The sequence below is a fragment of the Seriola dumerili genome, unplaced genomic scaffold (assembly GCF_002260705.1).
Source record: "Seriola dumerili isolate Sdu_G_001 unplaced genomic scaffold, Sdu_1.0 BDQW01001087.1, whole genome shotgun sequence".
NCBI classification, from domain to species: domain Eukaryota; kingdom Metazoa; phylum Chordata; class Actinopteri; order Carangiformes; family Carangidae; genus Seriola; species Seriola dumerili.
In genome coordinates this window covers 690,931-714,078 of record NW_019175342.1, presented here as the reverse complement: position 1 = coordinate 714,078, position 23,148 = coordinate 690,931, and the positions used below count along the sequence as shown (strand labels likewise).

Here is a 23,148-nt window from a genome sequence, read left to right as displayed (position 1 = left end):
TAAATAAAATAAAATGTTTGGTTTGCGGCGGGAAACCAACAATGGGGTGGATGACTTTGTTACTGTGTACTGAAAAACAGCTTATGATCTCTCTCTCTCTCTCACACACACATACACACACACACACACACACACACACACACACACACACAGAGAAATGCAGGCTTAGTGTCTCAGCTGAACAGAGCTGAAATTGCACCAGGGCCTGAGGTTGACAGGGAAGTCGGAAGAGAGCAGTGACATTTTGTTATAAGATGTGTGCCTGCATTCGCTTTCTCATTTGCAGTTGCTCGCTCGGTTTCTGCTAAATCTCACCCACCTCCTCTTCTCTCTTCTCCTTCCCCATCTCTATGTTTCTCATATCCTGGCTCCGCTCTCCAAACCCTCTCAGGCTTATTAACACTTATGAATTCATCGCCCCTCCTTCGTCTCTTCTTTCTCTTCATCCCTGCCTTACACACTCCCCCCCTTCCTATTTCATTATTACTGTGTGTGTGTGTGTGTGTGTGCGTGTGTGTGTGTCATAGGTTACTTTTTTGGGGCAAATTTTAGACTAAAGACCAGTTAATTGGGGACGGCTTGTCCAACTGGGTTAGGTCAAGGTTAGGGTAAGGGTTAGGGTTGGGCAAGTAGTGGTTAGGATTACTGTTAGGGTAAGTCTTAAGAAAATTAATTCAAGTCTATGTAATGTCCCCACAAGTGACCTGTGACATTGAGTGTGTCTTCCACAGATTGAGCTCCATTTGAAATGACTCTTTTTGCTCCCTGACCATTGGGGGATGTGGGTGTTTTGATGGGGAATTGACAACCCACCTACATCCCATCACATCTGATAGGAAGATAGAAACACAAGGCCATCTGTCCTGAACATGCCAAACACACGCACACAAACTAAATTTTCTCACTGGCCAGTATCCACCAACACACTGTCTCTGGGATGGAGTGTGTGTGTAGATAAGAGGGAGGGAAATGCATGCAGTGGATGGACAAGGGCCTTGCAAATGAGTGTGTGTTTGTGTGTGTGTGTGAGACCACATGCTCACCTGCCAGCACACCACACACGTAGACCAGTCCGATCCTTAGGGCTCCGTGGACCATTTCTAGGGGGACTCCAACCAGCAGCTGCATGGCCATGTTCAGGCTTAAGTGTTCAATGCTATGAAAGACACACACACGCACGCACGCGCACACACACACACACACACACACACACACACACACACACACACACACACACACACACACACACACACACACACATTAACCTCAGTAGAGTTAAAAGTAGACAACATAACAACATATTGGGGTGGCAGAAATGTCAGAGGGACATATCTGAAAACCTGGGCAAGTAAAACCAAAACTAAGAAAAAATATGTTTTGAAACGGACCGAAAGTGAGACAGAGACAGAGAGAGCATGCTGAAGAGTGGGCCAGTCTGCATACTGCTCTACTGAGGCCTGTTTTTTGGCTGATATTTGCGCTCTGTTTTTGTTTTGGCAGTTGGCAAGGATCAAGTGTTGCTGAGCTGCTGACAGGATTACAAGGTTTGTGTATGTGTGTGTGTAGCTATTGAGCATAATATGTCAGAAAATTAATAAGTAAATTCCTCACAATAAATGACTGAGAGAGCATTCTGATTGAACACTAATGAGATCCTGAGAAAATACGGTGTGTTGTGATTCTCAGCTGTTTAACAGTGGTTTAATGCATTTTTTTCTTTGTGGTATGAAAACAATACAAGACCAGCTAAACACACAAATATTTACCTTTTACATCTGTCTACAAATGTACAAAAATTTACATTTCCGCAGTCATATTGCAATACATGCTGCATTTATTTAGATTTTTCTGTAAACTTCCAATCAAAAGCAGCTTGAGAATAACTTATTTCCCTGCCAATAAAATGCTCCAAATGTCAACAAGTGCGGGATAATGTGATAATATACTCTGTACAGGCGACATTCTTCCTGTGGCTGTTAGATGACTGACAGGAAACACACTCAACTCTGGCACCACACAATGACAAAACAGAAACTGTGACAAAAACAAATTCTGGGTTTATATTTACTGCAAAGGAGCAACAAATGGTTTCTTCTGAGGGGAGGAAAACAAGATATCTCAAACGACACCAACTGTGCACAGACATGAAAAGAAATAAAGGAAAATTGATTGTCACAAGTAAACATAACAAAAAAACTCCCCACTATAATCCTTTGACAAAGAACAAAAGCAGTAATAGAGGAAATCTTAAACGAACAGTCATTTTGCCTCAGATATAACTAATGGCATTTTCCACACCAATATGATCACATTAAAGTATTCAGATCAGTCACTGGATGTAAGAGTCTGCAATGTGTGGTTGTTTTATTTTAACACATTATCACCTGCTTGCTCCTTCTAAGCCCACTATTATTATGCACACACACACACACACACAGACACACACACACACACACACACACACACACACACACACACACACACACACACAGAACATCTGCTCCTTCATCAAACCACTCTGCCATAGACAGATAATCATCAACACACTCCAGCGTACTCAAACATCACATATGAACATAGACAAAGGCACACAGTGTGCACACACAAAATCACATCCCGTGCACACATAGAAATTCACTCACACAGTCACAATGACATGCACACGGCACAGAAAATAAAGATAAAAGCCATGCGTGTCGGCTGCAAATTTACCCAAATCCGCTCACGGCTTGTGTTTCAGTGTGATGAGTATAAGCAAGGGATAGCTTGTTCACACACACACAGACACACACAGACACACACACACACCCTGTGCCCTTCATGGCTAGAAAGTCCTTCCAGCCAAACCTCAGTCAGCAGCTCAGACACATTCGGGTGTCACAGCAGAATCCAAAAGAACAGCAGCTAGCATAATCCGGCCTCTTTGTCTCTTTCCCTCCATCACTTTCTCAGTCTATCTCATTGTCTCTCACTCACTTCAGTCACTGTCTTGTATCTTCTGTCTCTGAATTATACTGTCATTCCTGTTTTGCTGAAAGAGAGATGACAGAAAGAAACAGAGAGAAACAGCGCGATGACTCCTTCAGGAGTCTCCTTTCTCCGTCATTTGACAGTTTGACGGACTGAATCTGTGAACGCAGTGTGTCCTGACGGTGCATCCTTGTAGAAATAAGTAAAAACACTCCCAAATCAAATGGGCACACACACATGCACACGCACACGCACACGCACACACACACACACACACACACACACACACACACACACACACAGACACACACACACACACACTTCACCCAACACGGACAGGAAAATACAAGACAAGGCCAATAATCTTTTAAGTTACAAACAACTCAGCCACCTCAACTACAATGCCGACATAGAGGATTGTTCCAGTCATCAGACAGACAATAGGGCATATTGATTTGCTGGGAGAGGCCAGTCCAAATGCACAAGGACAACTCTACTCCAGATAACAGCATCTTTCTATTTCTATACTGCTAATGAGGCTGTGAGGGATGGTTTCCACTGTCAGGCAGATCTGTGGATACCCATGAGAGCTCCTTTTGTGTCCAGATGACCATGGTCTTTCAGGGCGTTCAACTAAAGCATTGTTTAATCTTGTCCTTTTTTCATCTGTGGCTCAACCAAACCACAGTTGTACTTGACTGTTGGTTGAGTTTACTGCACGATTCAAGCACTCAGCTCAGTGAAAGGCCTTTGAGCCAGCTTTCACAAAAGAAATATTATTAAAGAAACACACTAAATATTAAATTGTCAACATTAGAAATGTCATCATTCAATTAGCACAGATTGTATCGCAAAAGTATTGTTCATTATTGCAGGACAAAACTTCGGGGATAAAAATAAAGCTGCAAAGAAGTCTTTTGCTGATGCTTTTCGCAGTTTAGACTCATGGTTTAGTTTTGCACAAAGTGAATTTTCCTGAGGTTTTCACAGCCGCTGCAGACACATTGTTTGTGTGTGTGTGACAGAGAGTGAGAGTGAGGAAGTAGAGAGAGGGAGAGATTCTGCATGCATAATGCTGTACTGAGGGATGTTTTGGGGCCAATATTTACACTCTGTTTTAGTGTTGAGAATTGGGAAGGATCAGTGCTGCTGAGCTGTTGACAGGATTACATGGTTTGTAGATGTGTGTGTGTGTGTGTGTGTGTGTGTGTGTGTGTGTGTGTGTGTGTGTGTGTGTGTGTGTGTGTGTGTGTGTGAGAAGGCGAGAGAGCGAGAGAGAGAGAATGAGAATATGGAAGCAGTGGTATCAGTACGTCATAAAAGCTTTACAAAAGACAGTGTCACTTTTAATGATGTGAGTGGTGAGTTTTGAGTAGGACATGCAAAGTATTGTGCGTACTAGTTGAGAAGTGGATCAGGGAGCACACAGCGTTGTGGGTTTTATTCATGTGCTTGACTTTTGTTAAAGGTCTTTTCATTTTCACACCAATGTTTTCAATCACTCTTTAGTGAACTACAGCTAAATAAAGACACAGAAAAATATCATTTGTGATGTCACATGAATCATAACATTCAGACTCCAGAGTGACATGAACACAGTTATTTTGGGTTACTCTGTCTTCAAAACCCAGGCAATATGAATTTATTTGGACAATAAAGTAAGGTCATTTTTCCTAAGACACACATTACAACAACAGGGGGCTTTAATTATGCCTGTTGTACAATGCACATGAGCTGTCGCACCACATTTGGTGGAACTTGTGAAGCCCCCATGCTCATCACTTTTACCCTCTAGGGGCTTTATTAACATGTACTCCACCCCCCTTTGTATGACTTGCCTGTATGTGTCTACACGTGCACGTGTATGTAATTCATCAGGTTACTACAGCTGTAACGTGAACCAGTGATCAAAGGTTTATACTCAGCAAGCACAGAGTGTCAGTTAAACACGGAGAAACAAATATCTTAAAACTCTACTGTGGAGTGATGTAAATGGTTGATACCGTTGAATACATTCAAAAGCTGTGCAATATTCAACTCAATGGCTTTTTGGAGATAGGGACAGTTGCTCAGTATGCCAAACTCAAAATGATGTGGATCTATTTGTTCAAAATGGTAATGAAATTCATATCAGTGCATCAGTTTTTTTTTCCCTCATAGTTATTTAATTTGTTGAACTCACTATCATTTACTGCATCTGTCCCACCTTCACTGGATTCGTGTACCAACCAACTGCTGAATGTTAAGCAGCGCAAACCAGCAGCAAAACCATAGTGAATGAGATTTAATTTGTGATTAAACCGTGTTCTATTTCAACAAAAAACAGCACTCAGTCAGAGTTGATGAGGCATGTTCAAACACAATGTATTAGTGAGACCAACTAAGCATATAGAGGCATGATGAAATTATAGAACCATGCTATGTTTTCAGAAAGATGTTACTGATGGTTCAATGTATCTGATGAATAAACAAGGCTATGCATAACATACTGTGCATTTCTGTCATGCTAGAGTCATTCCCTCCCTTCATCCTTTCTAGTTTATCTTTTCACACACTGTCAGTCCAGCTCCTGTCTCTCCCCAGAACCTTCTAATTAAATTATCATTTTATTAGTGCTCACTATTGCCTAAGACTACATTTACCCAGAAGGGTTATTAAACCTGGATGACATGGCCTGAACTGATAATAAAAGACTCTATAGAGAGGAGAGGAGAGGAAAAGAGAGGAGAGGAGAGGAGAGGAGAGGAGATATAGGCTGAAGAAGTCTTATGAAATTATCTGATTATCTGTCACTTGAGTCTTTAGCGGCATCTTTTAGCGAAGGAGAGTGATGATGAAGATAAATGCTCCCCATGTTCAGATATAACAGCAGCACTGCAATATATACACATTACATTAATAATCAACAACAATAGCCTGTTTGAGAATGTGATACTTTAAGGTGTCCCACAAGATTATTTATCACTTGTTTACTCAGTAAGACCTCCTTAGCAACGTGCATGTTGCAATCCCATCTCCTATTTCTTGTCTCCAATTTTCATTAATTACACATTGTATGTGCACAGTGTATTCCTGGTTATAAAATTATTATGAAACAAGCTCTTTCAAATGTCATAAACCTGAACGACCCAAGGCATCAGAGCAATACAGTACCTCTAATTTGTGTTTATCATTATGTAATTTCATCCCAGTGGTGCTACACACTATTTTGGATGCTGACAGGGTTACAGAAGCACTCAGTTGTGCCTCTAAGAAATACAGCAGGGTGTAATGCTCATAATTAGAAATTCAATAGCGAGATGTGAACTCACCCAGTGTGCATGAAACAGTAGCTGAGGTACCTCCAGGCCTGGGCTCGTAGCTGGGGATGGTACGGTAAGGGGCTCTTTAGGAATGACGGGCTGGACACCTGCAGGACCAAGCGGTCCAGCTGGAACCCGTAGTACATGAACACGGCTACCTGGGAGAGCACAGAGGGACGAACACGAACTGAGTGATTTCAGGAGGAATTATGTTACTGTGAATACAATAAAATAATGCCCAGAATCATAAAACAAAACAAATTGCTCTGGTAAACAGATGAAAGTTGAACACAAACTTTGAACTTGATTTCTTTACACATATTTAAGAGTTATTAGTTAAATTAACTATTTCTAAGAGCTGGTGATATTTCTTCAATGTTTTAAAGTAATTTGTCTTATTTAAATATCAAATATTAGATCCAAGTTATTCAACCAAATTTTATGTCATATATCCACATAATGAATTGACTTTTCTGCAGGGAACTGCAATATATATCACGGAAGAGACTTTATTATTTAAATTATTACAAATTCGAAGGAACCCTGTGGAGGTGTCTTGTAACAATGTTGTCTTGTTATGTTTGCATTGCATCTTCTCACCAAAACATACTGTGCACTTCCATGAGGCTGAGCAAATGTGTTGAAAGTATTTCCTGTCACAGTCTGCTCCTCAGTTCCCCTCAGCCTCTGTCTCCAGCCCCCTGCTCATTTCTCCCAGACCATGTTCTTCCCTTCATCTCCCCAGACCTGCCTTCCCCCAGCTGACCAGCAGATGTCCTCAGACTTTCCCTTGTCTCGCCACTTGACCGCCTCGCCCATCCACACACCTGTTCTCTCCCCACCTGCACCTCATTTCCTAATCAGCTTTGCATTACATATACCTGTTCACTTCATTTGTTCCTGGAAAGACCCTTATGTTATATTGCAGTGTGCTTCATGTCCTGGTTCCTTGTTTCTTCCTGGCTTGCCAGGGTTTTGACCTTTTGCCTGTTTATTGGACATTGGATTCCTGCCTGTGCATTATTGGATTTTTTTGCCTGTCTGAACTGTCTTCACTGGTTTTGACCCTTGCCTGCCCCACCATCCTCTATGCCTTTGTAGCACTTTGTGTAAATAAAATCACTGAATTTCATTAGCTGCATTTGGGTCCTATCCTGTGTTCTTGTTACTCTGTTAGCACCAGTTGTGACAGTTTCCATCCTCATAAAACATTTGCAAAACCATGTTTAAATATTTTGAAACCTGCTTTTACATTAGCTTGCTGCCTTTTCTTTCTTTACTTCAGGTGTTACATTGCTGCGTTTCACCAGTTATATTTACCATCACATTGGACAGACACAACTTCTGTTTTGTATTGTACAGCTTGCAAGCACCAGACACTTACATTACTGCCTTCTGCAGTTGGTTGGAATGTATAAGCTGCTCACACAAACAATTTACCTCAGCAATGGTGATAGCCAGAATGAGCAAGGGTGGGGGACAGTAGGTATAGCTGTCAAAGTACCACTTGCGGTCGACCTCGCGGGGCAGCGTCTCATAGGCGACGTGTCGGACCAGCCGTTGAGAGAGCCCCAGGCCGACCTCATCTCTGAGACTGCAGCCTTTTAGCTGCCGGCTCCCCTGCAGAATGGCCCTCCGGAAACTGTTGGAGCGCTTGTTACTCATCTGGAGGAAGGCGGAAGGAACAGAGGAAAGTGATGAAAGGGAGGGAGCAGAAGGGAAGAAGGAGTGAGGCAGAGAGAAGAGCAAGGCAAGAGGAGAAGCAGCATGAGAGACATGTCAGAGATTTTTATTATCTATTTTATTATTCTTATTATCATTAGTTCAGCAGCTTTTCACATAATCATGCTGTTATCTGCAATTTTATGGTTTTATTTAAGATGTGAATATTTTTGAGACTTTATTTTGTTATTATTATTTGCTATTATGTACATTCATGAACTACTTGATGTACAAAAAGAGCCTGAACACTCTGGGAACAGGCCACACAGACACACACACACACCAATTCTCCTCTGTCCAGCACACTGACAGACCCCTCCCACCTCACCGTGGCAACAGAATGCTTGTATCATCACCTAGCAACCGTCAAACCCTTCTCCTCATCCCTTTCTGTCAACGAAGAGTTCATTTCCAAACACATTTGTCCTTTTTAGTTCATCGTTTAGAATCCTTCAGTTACAGAAGATTTTTTCTTTTTTAAACCTGATGAAATGACTTCTCTGCTCAAAGGCGCTGTCATCTGTTTTGATTTATTGCATTAATTTTCCTTGTACAGGTGTCACATTTTTCAAACGGTGGACATCTCATTTTGACGCTCTCCACACACTAATACATTAAACTAGAGCCGCAGCAATTAGACTGGTTGATTAATCAACATTTTGTAACTGGCAACTATTTTGATAAATTAGTAATCATTTAAATATTTTTTCAAGCCATGCCAAACATGGATACAATGGATAATCATAGACTCTATATCTGAACTATAACCGTATATAACTATAACTCTTGGTCTATAAGTGGTCCAAGAACAATTTTGAAATAAGAAAAGGAAGGAAAGGAAACGTTTTTTCAAGTCCTATCTTTGCATGTTTACAGTTTTGTGTGTGAGGGTGTGTGTGGTCCCACTATGTTCAACAGAAATCATGTGTGCATGTGTTTTTTTTTTTCTCTAAATGTTTCCACACTGCAGTGCAGTGCATTTTACTCACACACACTGAGTAAATGAATGTCGTAGGAAATATTTGTCCCAGTGTGAATGAATGTATCTATACAATAACATGGTATCTTATGGACATATGTAGAATATTTGGAGTCAAATTAAAAAAAAAAAAAAAAAAAGAGCAGCTGAGGCAGCCAGGAAACTCTTGCCATTTATTTGCATAGATGGGAAACATCGCTGCTGTAGCTGTCTAAGCTTTCTGCCTAATTCACTGCTTTGTGCCTTTTATTTCACTTGCAGAGTGTTTTACAAGACGCTCCATGACAATGCAATGACTCCTGTCCCATTTCTCTCCCTAGGCTCCTTCCCTCTCTCTTTCTGTCTGTCTCCCTCTTTCTGTCCTTTCCTGATCTCTTCCTTACTCTGCTCTGTTTATGTCACTTTCCATCAACTCTATTATTGTGTTTGTGTCTCTAGGATTGCAGGAAGCCCAGATGTGTCAGTTAGTAGATATTATTTTAAAGAAATAAGAATAAGTAATATTGTTTTCTGCAACGGTAGAGATTGGCGAAATAGATAAATGTAATGTGGCTAAGGCCAATAAAGTATAATAAAAAGGTGGGTGGATATAACTACTGCAACTTTGAAACATTACAACTTTAAATGGCCTCAAAATGTTAAATGTGTAATGAAGCTTGGATTGATGTTTACTCAAGTATATGTACAGACAATAAGGAACATTCTGGTTTAAAGATGACAAACTTATTTGTGTACAATTTGAAAACAAAGGTACATATCTCAATTCATTTCAAGTCGACTGAGTTGAAAGATATGCACAAAAAAAAAAACTGACCGCAGAAAATACTAATAAGAGGGACAGATGTAAAATCAGAACATCAATACAATCTGTGTATGAACAGTTGGCTGATGGTTCTGCTGGCACTGTTTAATGAGACTTTTAGTGTCTCTGCAGGAATCACTGTTTGGAGATAAACTTCAGAAAAAGCCAATTATTTCAGTCTTTAAGTCAGGCACAGAGAACTGTGGGAAAATGATTATGGGTTACCATGGCCACTTTCAGACCACATACTAAAGCAGACACACACACACACACACACACACACACACACACACACACACACACACACACACCTCCCCCAGGCAGCCATGCTCTATAAAGACAGTTCATTCTTCGTGTGAAGTGACTGCAATTCCTCTCCTCTTTGCACAACACAAAAGAAAGAATGACGTTCTGTCTGTTTACCCACTGGCAAGAAGAGAAGGGAGAGGGGAAGAGAAGAGGTGAAAGGGACAAATGGCTGTTCGGCAATCAAGAGACTATTGCACTGTTTGATCGATGGAAAACACAGTCAGATGAGAGGGACATAAGTAAAAGAAAGACAGAGGTGGAAACAGATAGAAAGTGGAGACATACTGAAGAAAGAGGTAGAAGACAATGAACAAGGGTGGAAAAGAGGGACCAAAATAAGGAGTAAAAGCAAGAGTAGCAGTGTATTGTATTTATCACAGAAATATCTGACATGTCCAAAAATATGTGAAAACCTAAGCATTATACCGAAATGCCACTCTTCTGGTTTCAGGCTTTCTACAAGATTTTAGAACCTGGCTGTTTTAGAAAAAGAGAAAAAAAAATCCAGGGTGATGAGTTGCACTGTATCCCTGAATGTCCATGAGCGACTGACTGAGTAATAATTACACCACTGGTCAGCCGCCTGAGTGTTGGAGTTTCCCCATTGGCAGTTGCTCTTACCAGATGAATTGCCAACTTAATGCCTTTGTCGCTAGATTTACCAACTTTTCAGATCCATTTAGCAAATTATTTTAATAGCACCTAGTGACAAATCTAGCAACTTTGGTTTGGACAAACCTTAGGTACTCTCCACAAAGAGGGTCACCAGAACTGCCCTACAAGCACAAGGTCGGCCTAGCAGTGCAGAGCAGCAGCTTGGAAATGGATTGGAAGTGACTGCTGGATGAGCTGCGTTTCAGTCACTATTTCATACTTCTTCCGTTCTCTATCAACAGAACAAGAACAAGAAAAACATGTAAATGAGAATGGCTTTATTGGCAAGAGTTTTATTTTATTATCTTATTAGAGAGTAGAAGAGAAGCAAACGGATAAAGGGCTGAAACTGGCTGACACTAGGCAGAATGCAAATATGACGCAATGACATCATGAATATGCTAATTGGTGTATTACATCATTCAGTGACATTTAGCGACTTTTCAAGCAGGCTTTAACTACTTTCCATTGAAAGTAGCTAATACAGTGGTTACACAACAGTTTTCAACCATGTCCTTAATTTCACATATTGACCATAAACAGTGCCAGATATATGCTAGGTTTTGATCTGGTCATGGTCTACTGGACCCCTTTGCTTTGGCACCCACAGGAGTGGACCCATTCCAATGAATGAATGGGTTTGATGGGTGAATGGGTCTGTCTGAGCACGGCCTTAGTGAGTTCAGGCACTGATGTTGGGCTGGCTTGTAGTTACACTCAAACTCATCCCAAAGGGGTTGGATAGGGTTGAGGTCAGGTCAGTCAAGTTCTTCACAACACAAAACTTAGAAAACCACTTCTTAACAGACTTTTTTGTATACCAGGAAACTGTCATGAAAGGTCCTTTCACAAATTACTGCCATAAAGATGAAAGCACGTTGTATGATATATAATTGTATGTTATAGCATTAAGATTTTCCCCAATTGGAACTAAGAAGCTAGCTGAAGCCATGAAAAAAAAAAAAAAAAAAAAACTGTATCAGGCATACACAACCCAAAACAGGACATATATGAGTGCGGTTGTCAGCACAGGCACAAATCCATCATGATCATTCCATAATTTCATCCTACTGGGGGAAAAACAGAGCGGTGGAACCTGTCTGTAGATATTTTGGGGAGTATAAACCTATTACTGAACCGGTTTCTGCCTGGGACAGTCACAGTGTGATGTATGAAAGAGAGTTAGACAGAGGGAGACGAATGGACGGAAAGAAGAAAGTGCAGGGCGCAGATAAGGAAGAAGCAGTGGGAAATAAGATGAGAGCTTATGCAAAAGGAAGAGAGACAGAGGTAAAGGTAAAGAGTGAGAGATGATGGAGGGAAGAAGAGGTAAAAAGAAGAGAGAGCGGTGATTTGAACGCCGGCTGTGACAAAGCAGTGAGCAGGCAATTACTGACAATCACATTGATGGAGGGGCTGTGGTGCAAAGGAGAGATGGCGTGACAAATAAACCCCTCACAGTTTGTCTCTGTCTGTGTTGGCCCTCCTCCTCTCTTTCTCCCTTTTTTTCCCTTCTTTCCTTCCTTCTCTGGAAGCAGAATGGCTGGAGAGATAAAAATGTACCAACAGAAACCAGGCACTGCCAATTAACCTGGCAGAAGAATTATAACTCTCATTCAAGTTCCCATATTGGCTTTGACCTTTGATCTTTATCTTACAGACCATTAACATCTGCCCTTACAAAGTCTATTATGTTGTGAATACATGCTTCACATTCCTTTAGATATTTGCATCATGTTTAAAAGCTTTTTCACAGAAGTGTGGGAACACGTGCGCAGAAATTCTTACAGATTTAGCTTTGAATAACTGTCTCCTGAAACAGAGGTCTACGCTCTTTCATTACCTGAACTTAAGTTATTCCTGTTTGTTTGTCATATAACCTTAAACAAAAGTGGTATTCATCTTGGTTTTCATTCTATGGCTAAAGCTAACAATTTCATGAACAATTAATCTTCAAATTACTTGTTTAATCCAACCAAAAGCTCAAAACCCAAATATTTTCAATTGATAATGGTTTTAAAAAGAGAAAAGCAGCATTATTCTGACATACAAGCTGAATGTATATCATATTATATAGTTATATTTTCCTGTTGAACGGACTTCACCGGTTAAACATTATCAAATCTGCTGTTAGTAAACTTTCTGTCAACTGGTTAACTAATTTAGTGACTAGTCTTTTCAGCAGATTATATTGTATATTACCCTAATCATGAATACATGATTTCTCTCATGACTTCTCTCTTCTCATAATGGACTGATGATCAGTTTAGGCTATAAGGTGTCAGAAAATAATGAAAAACTATCATCACAATTTCACCATTGTCGATGTATTTAGTTTACGATTATATGAAAGAGAGAAAAGCAGCAAATCTTCACATTTCAGAGGAGAGAGCCACTGAATGTTTGGCACTTTAGCTTTATAAATGGCTAACTAATCAATTTATCTAATCTAAACTAATTGTTTCAGCACTTATTCATTCACTGCACAGCATATTACCATAATACATGTCACTTGATTCTCTCTTTATTCACTCCCACTCTCCCCGTATTGCTCTCTGTGTTTAGCTTCTGCTGTGGCTGCCTCAGTGAATGTAAAAACCATTGAAGGTGTGGACACAATGGCCACTAAGAAACAAAGTGAATGTATATTCAAATGCACGCACTCCATTCCTCTGTCCCACTTCCAGTAGCACACCATGACCCACAGCCTGTCACATGACTTGAATGCACCAAGAGAAAACCAACAGCGAAAAACCCTTTGACATTTTTCCAAGGTTCCTACAGGCCTCATTCCTCACCCACTGCATCAGACAATAAACAGCTTTGAAGAACAAGACAGAAAGGGAGAGATGGACACACTCACACTCACAGACAACAATGAATTCCCTGCAGTGTGTACAGACACCCCCCCCCCCACCACCACCCCACCACACCACCACCCACCCACCCACCCAACCCCTCAGCCAACCAATAGTTACTGTTTACCACACAACTACTCCCACTCAAAGACCACTCCGCATAGTCCCAGGTCAGCAGTTCAGCCTCCCAGGAGGAACAGCAGTGAGACAGAGGAAAACAGAAAATGAGAGGCTTATGAGGCGGCGGGCGCAGCTAGAGATGCTTGAGTGAGACCTTGGACAATCAGCAGCAGACAGCTGCTTGAAGGTGAAACTGAAAGTGGGGCAAGGTGAGCATTAAGAGGGGAATTTATCACCAGACTGGGTCATTTCCTATTAGGGAGACCCTCAACCTTGTAGCTGAGGTGATATCGGATTAGGGATGTAAATGGAGAGAAGTCTGAAATGTGACGAAAAATCAAAGTGTAGATATTGTAGACGGTGAAGAGGTGGGATACAGACATTGTTTTGCAAGTTACAAGTAAGTCTCAATTCATGGCTCTGACACACTGAGCGAAGAACTGAGCCATGTCCACATCCTAAACTTTGTGTCGTAAACAAGTTATTATGTACCCTTCACCAGATTTAATGTCATTTCATTTTTAAACTGTGTAACTGTTAATATAGTGAATTTAAAGAATATGACTACTACTAGAAATTATTACATGTATTACTTTTAAATAAAGTTTATAACATTTAAAGGCAAAATATTTAATTGTGTTTTTCTTGTAACACAGTTATAGTCATTGTATACAAGCATGTTTCTGTCTGTTTTTTGTTGACCACAGCAGAAACTGTACAGTCGAATGTGATAATCCAAGGTACCATCTTGCAGATCTGCACCTTAACGTTTCCTCCTGCTTGCAAAATATGATTAGCTGCTGAAGAATTCATTCAAATTATGCCCATGTTTAATCTTTGGGCTTGTGAAGGATATCAAGTCAGTACAAGTCAAAAGGTATAAAGTACAAAGTCCAAGTGAAGTCATAAACTGTTTGTATGAAAATTCAAAGTTGAAGTTTTTTTTTTTTAATTATTCTGGCGAGACCACTGATGTGACCACACATCTGGGTTTTCCAACATAAATTTCAACACAGCATGCGAGAACATATTGGATATACAATATGTATGTTGATAGTGACACACTGATGTCAGTGAGCCTATGAAAAGTCAAAACATCTCACCAGGTTCACAAAGTCCTGGTAGCAGATTTTTCCATCAGCGTTGCCATCGGCGAGGGCCAATAAGACTTCCAGTTTGTGGGGGTCAAGCTCAGAGCCGTGTGTCGCCAGGAGGTCCCTGAACCGCTCTGTACTGATGAAGCCCGAATTCTCTGGGTCATACTGCAAATGAACACACACAGACAAAGCAAGATAAGACTTCATGTCTGAATAAAATCTTACTGTAGTCCAATTAATCCGTCCTACTGAAGGAATATAGAAAAACAAAATAACAACAAAATAACTTCACGGGCACAATCAATGAGCATAAACATGTCAGAAGTTCATGAACAGTCTGTATCCCCCAATGCATAATTTTCTGTGTAGCCAAACATCAAGACCTCAAATAACCATCAGCAGTGGAGTGCTTTAGTCATAGTTTGGGCATCTTGTAAAAAAAAAAAAAAAAAGCCATAATTGCTCTAAAAAAGGCCCAACAGTTGAGATGCAGCAATAACTTTTAACAGCTCTGGATTTCAGTTTGAGATGACGTTGAGCGTTGCATTTAACCACAGCCTTTTTATTTTTGGCTAATTCACAGCCAGAGCAGAGGAGGCATTTAAATATATCTGAAAAACACCAGACATTCTGACAAAACCAAAGATATCTTTAAAAAGATGGAAATTCAAAAGGCCTTCAAAACAGTGATTACTTAAGCACTTGAATGTGAAAAGAGCTCTGCACTTGTCTCCAGCTTTGTTATGCCTGACATATAGTGGTCCCAGACATTCTTTTCTTTCCTTCGCACTTGATTGCTTGGGACCTCAAATCTTAAGTGGCAATTAAGGGTGAAACTACCACTTAAAAATCTACAAATATAAAAGAAATACATTTATTTGTGGCTGATGCTGTGAACTATCTCCACGAGAGCCAGAGGTCATAAAAGAGGATTGCTGATTGCTGAGGGTTAGTCAGCAAAGAGGCTTATTATGGCCTTCTCTGTTTCTAATGGAATAGACTGCTGGTAATTCTGCCTGGATTGCTAAAAGTCAAGCTGCCCTTGATCCCCTAAAACAAGGATACAACAGAAAAAGGTTGCAGCTGTGTGTCAGTATTTGTCTGTTCAACTGAGGACAAGCTGACCTGGAATACAAAGCATTCAGAAAGTATTCTGTTCATGTTGCAGCCTTATGCTAAAATCATTGAAATTAATTTTTTCCCTCATCAATCTACACTCAATACATCACAATGACAAAGCAAACATTTTTGCAAATTTATCAAAAATGAAAAACTGACATTGACATGCGTGTTTTTGTCATTTGGCACACACCTAAGGTCTCGCAGCTGACAATTCATATCAGAGCAAAAACCGAGCCATGAGGTGAACGAGCTGCCTGCAGAGCTCAGAGACAGGATTGTGTCGAGGCACAGATCTGGGGGAGGCTATGAAAAAAAAAAAAAGCACAGTGGCCTCCATAATTCCTCAATGGAAGAAATTTGGAACACCATCCAGAGGTCCTGCGTCCCGAGAAACAAGATTCTGTGGTGTGATGAAACCAAGACTGAAGTGTTTGGCCTCAATTTTAAGCATCATGTCAGGAGGAAACCAGGCACCACTCATCACCTGCCCAATACCATCCCAACAGTGAAGCCTGGTGGTGGCAGCATCGTGCTGTGGGGATGTTTTGGATGCTGTGGGAAGGTAAATAGAGACTGGTCAGGGCTGAAGGAAAGCTGATTCAAAGTACAGAGATATCCATGATGAAAACCTGGTCCAGAGCACCTGGCTGAAGCTTCACTCTCTAACAGGACAATGATCCTTAGCACAAGGGCAAAAATGTCTTTGCGTGGGCCAACCAAAGCCCTGATGTGAACCCAATCGAACATCTCATCTGAAAATGACTGTCCACCAATGCTCTTCATCCCACCAGACAGAGCCTGAGAGGATCTGCAGAGAGGAATCCCCAAAAGATCCCCACATCCAGATGTCCAAAGCTCGTCATACCCAAAAAGACTCGAGGCTGTAATCGCTGTCAAAGGTGCTTCAACTAAGTTCTGAGTAAAGGGTCTCAATGTTTATATGTCAATGTGATATTTCAGTTTTTCTTTATTTTAATAACTTTGCAAAAATATTGTATATATAAGTTTAGCATCAGGCTGCAACATAACAAAATGTGAAAAAAAGTGACGGTTGAAGTCTGATCACGCTCTGAATGCACTGTACAATGACAACCCAGGATGTGAATGTTTGTGAATGTAGACAGAAGACAGCTGTTATCTCTCTGTCTCTATGTGCCTGTGTTTGAGTGTGTATGCGTATGTAGCTGTGTGTCATTGTATATTCGCAAGTATATGTGTGTAAGTGTAACCATGTCTGTGTGTGTGTAAATACAGTGCATTCATGCATAAAGATGTGACATTCAGACAATATGAGTCGCATGCCACATTCAAACACCCCTGATCCAGAAATAGTGACCGCGTACGTGCATGCGTGCGTGTGTATGTGAGTGTGTGTTTGCCATATGCCGGTGTTGGCAGACGCTGAGTAAAGCCAGGCTGGCAGCAGGTGCTCTGTGCTCCACCAAATGACAACAGAGAGAAGAGGTATTGGCTCTGCCTCATGTTGTTTTTCTCCATGTTAGCTAACAGTGATGAGGCAAATTTTATTCCCTGTTAAGGCCACAGTTGTCAGTGCACTTTTCACTCACTGCCATCTTTAAATATGGCTATAATAAGCACTTCTTTTCCAATATGTGATGAGAGGATTATCTTCAAAATCATTTGTGTCTTTGATAGATCACGATGTTTGGCAGGTATACTAATGCTATATTAGGTATGTGAAGAGTTTAGAAGAGCTATGACAGAGAGAGACTGTTCAGATGTGGGCAGATGAGACTGCAACACATGCAGAGTCCCAGAGCACCACTCTGTTTTGCTGTAGACGGACACCTGCCTTAACTAACACCTCCCTCACTCCTGTTACAGGAACAAGCAGTAAGCAATGGAGCAAGACGCAGAAGAGAACGAAAGAGAAAATAAATATTTAGTCCCAATTAAGTGCAAAGCCCTGTTTACTACATAACAGACTAATTGTATTGTCAATGCCAGTTTTTTTTTTAAGTGTCCCTCTCTCTCAGAGTGAAAATTATGCTCTGTATAGTGCCCCTACAAAATATTCGCAACAGAATGAATAAAGACGTGTAAATGCCATGGACACTGAGCCTTTTCTGAGTGCCTTTTATATTGGGAGTAATGAATGAGTGAATGAGCGATTTGAGATACATGTTCCTATTTTTGGCAGGTTTTGTACAATGACAGTGATAAAGTAGAGAACTATTTACTCAACTACTTACTCCACCTGAACCTGGCTCAGGTTCAGGTTAATCACAAGATTCCCCCATTAGGTCAGCATAAATGGATTTTAGTAGAATTACACAAAGAAATAAAATATTGTCATTTACCATTATGTATACACATGCTTGGTGGAAAGTATGAGGATCATACAACTCTAAATCTTTGTCTGTAGTACTTTTTCCCATTGTGACAGCAATGTGAGTAACATGCGATTTTAGTGCAACCAGATTGAACATTTTATGCATTTGTTGTGTTTGGATAGGAGAAGGCAAAGTGAGATCATAGTTGTAAACTTTCCAAAAGTGAGCTATTCATCTATGACAACCAGTCTGAATGTGTGCCATCTGCTACACGGCATCCAACAGAAGAAGAGGAGGAGGAAGGAGGTGTTGCAGATTTAATTTGTATACTCTCATTAAACTAGAGAAATCCTACCAATGACAGTGCATTTTTACAGTAATGTTACGTATTTATGTTACAAGAACCGAGTATCATTATTCTTGCAGAGTGCAAAAGACACACACACTGACCCCTTCCCGGACATATGCACATCACACAAAAACATCTCTCTCTCTCTCTCCTACACACACACACAAACACACACACAAATCTGATGCATTAAGTGTAATCTCTACTTTACAGAAAGAACCAACCTTCTCTCGCAGTAAATCAGCCAGTTTCTGCCGAGGACATTTTGTCATGATGAAGTAACATCAGCCAAAGCCAGTCTCGCCTCACAGTGTGTGAGCGAAACAATATGTTGCGTGTGTGTGTGTTTGTGTGTGTGAATGTGTGTGTCCCTGTCATATTGTTTGTCCCGGACTGTGCAGGGTTATTTCCAACCAGGACTAAAGGATTACAGTCCAATCCAAGACCCTCAATACACACCTCCCCCCGTCTTTGTCTCTCAACCCCACACACACACACACACACACACACACACACACCCCCCTAAAACCCCAGTCAGCCTCCTCTCACCCTCCTTGCTCCGCCCTACACAGAACACCCCCTTTTACCCTACATTCATCCACCTCCCCTTTCCTTTCTCCCTTCACTTTCCCTCTCTAAAGCAAACATGCAAGCTGCCTCAGAAGAAAAATAAATACTTCAATAAATTTGCCCGTTATCTCTTCCACTGTCACTCCCAGACGCAGGCAGCCATACATTATTTTCCTCACACGCACAAACACTCCCTCACTCCACTTTGCGACACCACAGACTTCATAGTTGAGTGAGCACTCTCTGAAGTCAGCAGGCTGGCCGCTGGGGTGGAGCTGCAGAGAAACAAACACTCAACAATGGGTCTCTGAGGGCAATTTCATGCAAGGTTTACCCAATCCCTTCACTCCAATTAGTGATCATTTCCTTCTGATGCACCCGGAGGTGCATGCAGAGAAGAACATGAACATCTCCTCTTCCAAGACTCCTCAAGCTTTAACATAAACAAAAAACTAAAATTACAATGTTTTCTCAACTAATCTATAACCTGGCAGACAATAGTGAAAAAATGCCAACCATTAATGATATTCAGTTTTTCAGAAAAGAAGGTGGAATCAGTTAATTACTGACAATAAAAAAAAATCTTAAAACATTAAACGAATATAAAAGTAGTTTCCAATTATTTTTCTGTCAATAAATCTACTCACAGTTTGTAGCTCTACACATTTGTATTGACTGTGTTACACTTATGAATCTATTCTTATTTATTTATTCACATTTTTTTTTAACATTTTGGTTTAGCTTCATCACACAAACATATGAATGAGGAGAGGATTCTGGGTAAAGAAGTACTTAACTTTACTTTAACAGTAAATATTTAGCTTGTGCATGTAAGAATATTCACCAGATTTGATCCCAGCACATTTTCATTTTCATAACTATGTTACTGTCTGTCTGTGATCCATAAGGCTTGTTTGACAAACAGCAAAGGGGACCTGCATGCACACATCCCCGACGCCTCCAGTAATTCGAAACCATAAGCTCCCACGCGCGCACACAACACACCACCACCACACACACACACACACACACACACACACACACACACACCACACACACACACACACACACACACACACACACACAAATCCTGCTACAGACATAATACCACAAAACATTCACAACTAACAGCTCTCATATTGAGGGCATCTGAGCACGCTGGTGTCAGTGTGGAGGAGAAAAACAGCAGAGGGAGGGAGGGGGGCAGGGAGTAAAGGAGGGTGGGTTGGGGCAGTGGCAAGGAGGGGGGTGCAGATTGGACACAATGCAAGGCTTTTTGTCTTCAGCCTCATTTTCATAAAGCTGAATATTAAAGGAACCAGAGGGAAGGCAGTGCGTAAGGGTCAGGGAGTTTTCAAGTTTGAATAAAAGCCTGAAGAAATTTAGCAGCCTGGGTGAAGATAGAATATAAAAAAGGCTACAACGAAAAATGCTCTCAAACCAACTCGAATTTTGACGAAATCTAGCCCTCAAGTTGACAGCCTGAGCCTTCACAACCCCTTCACAACCCCTTTTAAATAAGTAGCTGGCTATCATAGTTTCTCTTTTTGTCCATCTTCTATATACTGAAAAAAATCTCTGAAAGCTTCTCTCACGTACTTCTACTACTGTTGTACCCTTCAATTATCTCAACCGGCTCTGTTCAGTCCCATCAAAGTAACTAAAAAGAAGCAAAAACAGAGATGCCATCCGCTGTACCTCAGGGGTTAATTACAGAGGTTACACCCGCCCATCAATTCTCTTCAACCTAAGAAAAAGAGAAAAGCCTGACAGGAGGTTAATTGTCGCTACTGACTCTCAGCCCTGACCGACTTGTGGCACTTTCAGTGACATTTGACCCAGACAGACACAGGTCACTGTCCAGAAGCTTTGAACTGCTTCTGAGCTGAGTCTTGAGCAGTAAGCACAGGTTAAAAGGAAGACGGAAGCGTGGGGCGTGAATGAGGAGAGACCTGAGTTAATTAAGAGAGACAGTGAGTAATTCTATCCTATCCCGGTCTACTAACAGCAAACTGGTGGCCAGACTCAAATCCTCTTACACCTACGTCACTGAATAACCTGTCATGTGCTAAAGCACTGATGCAGTGAATGCTGACATGTGATAATTATATAGTATGTGAAAGCATGTAGTGTGTATGCAACAGAAAATAGTCTTTTTTGAAGCCCCAGTGCTTCAAGACGGTCATTTTAATATACATTATTCTCTCATATGCACAAGATTCAAATTCCTTGTAAAACATTGCTGACAAAACTTTTTATTTTTTCTCCTCTATAACTGTCCAGTGTAACATCTTAAAAACTAGTATGTGCTTACAAAGTAACCCTGTTTGAAAATATAAGAAGGGGCAAAAAGAGATCAGTAGCTACATAGCTGTAAATAAACTTGTCTAATTTAGTCTACATCAGCAGAAAATGGAGCCCAAAACCTTTGATAACAACATCATCAACATTTCAGACAAGATACACCCTGGGTGCTGTGCAGGAAACAGCTCACACTGTACCATGTAATCATAAAATGTTGGCTTTGAATTGGTATGAAGATCTTTGCTGTGAGTCATCCTGTCAGTCACTCTCTGCTGTCTTCTATGTAATAGAGCAGAAATGCTGTGACACAAACTGACAGGGCAGGAAATTGAGTCTTAGAGGCTTAGAGAATAGCATCTTAGCCCCTATAAAGTCATCTAATTTCACACTGGAAAATAGTGCAGTTCACATTGTAACAGGCATGAAGCAGTCATTCAGCACTATAACATGTGTGACCTGTCTCATGGGGATGCAATGACTTGCAGGAGATCAGCAGGTGGGGCTTTTTCCCGTGGTTAGCGTCACTCTCTGCTATCTGTTAAGCCTCTTCATCAGGTAAAACTACTGTGGGAAGAGCCACTAAAGTTGTTAGGTACTGCAGGTTACCTGACATGACAGCAAAGCTATGTTGGTGGGCAAGGACATGCAGCAATAACCACACTGCATAAATACAACAAATGGCCATGTTGCCAATATTTTCACGCGTTTTAATAATAACATCCTCCATCCAAGCCGAGGTGGCATAGCAGGCGTGACCATGGTTAATCAGCATGGCAACATGTGTGACGAGACGGATGATGGTGGGTGCAATAACACGTTTACCCCAAGCAACAGGAGCTGCAATAGCCCTTGGGTTACTGTGTGGATGTGATGATAGTGGGACAGCAGACAAAGGAGTGAGGATAGTAGTTTGAGTGTGTGTATGCGTGTGTGTGCATGTGTGTGTGTGTGTGTGTGTGTACGTGCGTGCGTGTGTGTATAAGCAAATATTGTAGGTGGTTGTGAGGAGGGAGTGCCAAAAATAAACACTGGTCTTTATGAGGAGACTTACTTCTGGCAGCACTGTTTGATGTTAACAAGGATCAGAGAAGAATGCAAACTCACTCTATCTGACCGCGAATGCTTACATTTTCTCTACTGTGTACATATACAGTACATACATTATATGCTGTACGTGTCACTACATTGTTATTGTTACCAAATTATACATCTGCAAAACAGAGTCAACATAAAAGTATTATTCTGAAAGGCACATCAATTCATACTGTATACTGTTATTGTGGGCCTTAAGCAAAAAAAATGTATCACTATATTATTGAATCTCTGTATGTTATTATTGCTCTCCTCTAGTTAAATAACTGGTATGACAAAATCCAGTCAGCAAACAACCCGTCCTGCAGTATAATTACTTACAATCCCCCCACAGAGTCAGACGGCATGCACCACTGAGTTGTTGCTATTATAAGGACTGTGTAGCCTCTATCTGCTCCATCTGCTGACCCGCAGACAAAACAAGCTATTAGATACTGGTAAATATTCTACAGTGCATCAAACCTCTGATTAAAACTTCCAACAGCAAGGCTACACTGCATCATAGTATTCAACAAAAACCTTGTAGAGAAAAGAAAAGGACTGGACATATCAAGCCTCTTTTGGATACTTTCCTTTTTATTTTACTTTCAATTAACTCCTATAC

General features: G+C 40.9%; 1 protein-coding gene across 1 annotated transcript in view; it reads right to left on the bottom strand.

The window, feature by feature from the left end:
• Positions 1-23,148, bottom strand: part of rhbdl3 (rhomboid like 3) — a 61,519-nt gene that overhangs the window by 12,029 nt on the left and 26,342 nt on the right. The window contains exons 3-6 of the mRNA XM_022766896.1: positions 14,820-14,978; positions 7,713-7,937; positions 6,282-6,430; positions 1,044-1,156 (exon numbers count right to left, since the gene is read on the bottom strand). Coding sequence (XP_022622617.1) covers positions 1,044-1,156; positions 6,282-6,430; positions 7,713-7,937; positions 14,820-14,978 — 646 coding nt within the window. The remainder of the gene's footprint in view (positions 1-1,043; positions 1,157-6,281; positions 6,431-7,712; positions 7,938-14,819; positions 14,979-23,148) is intronic.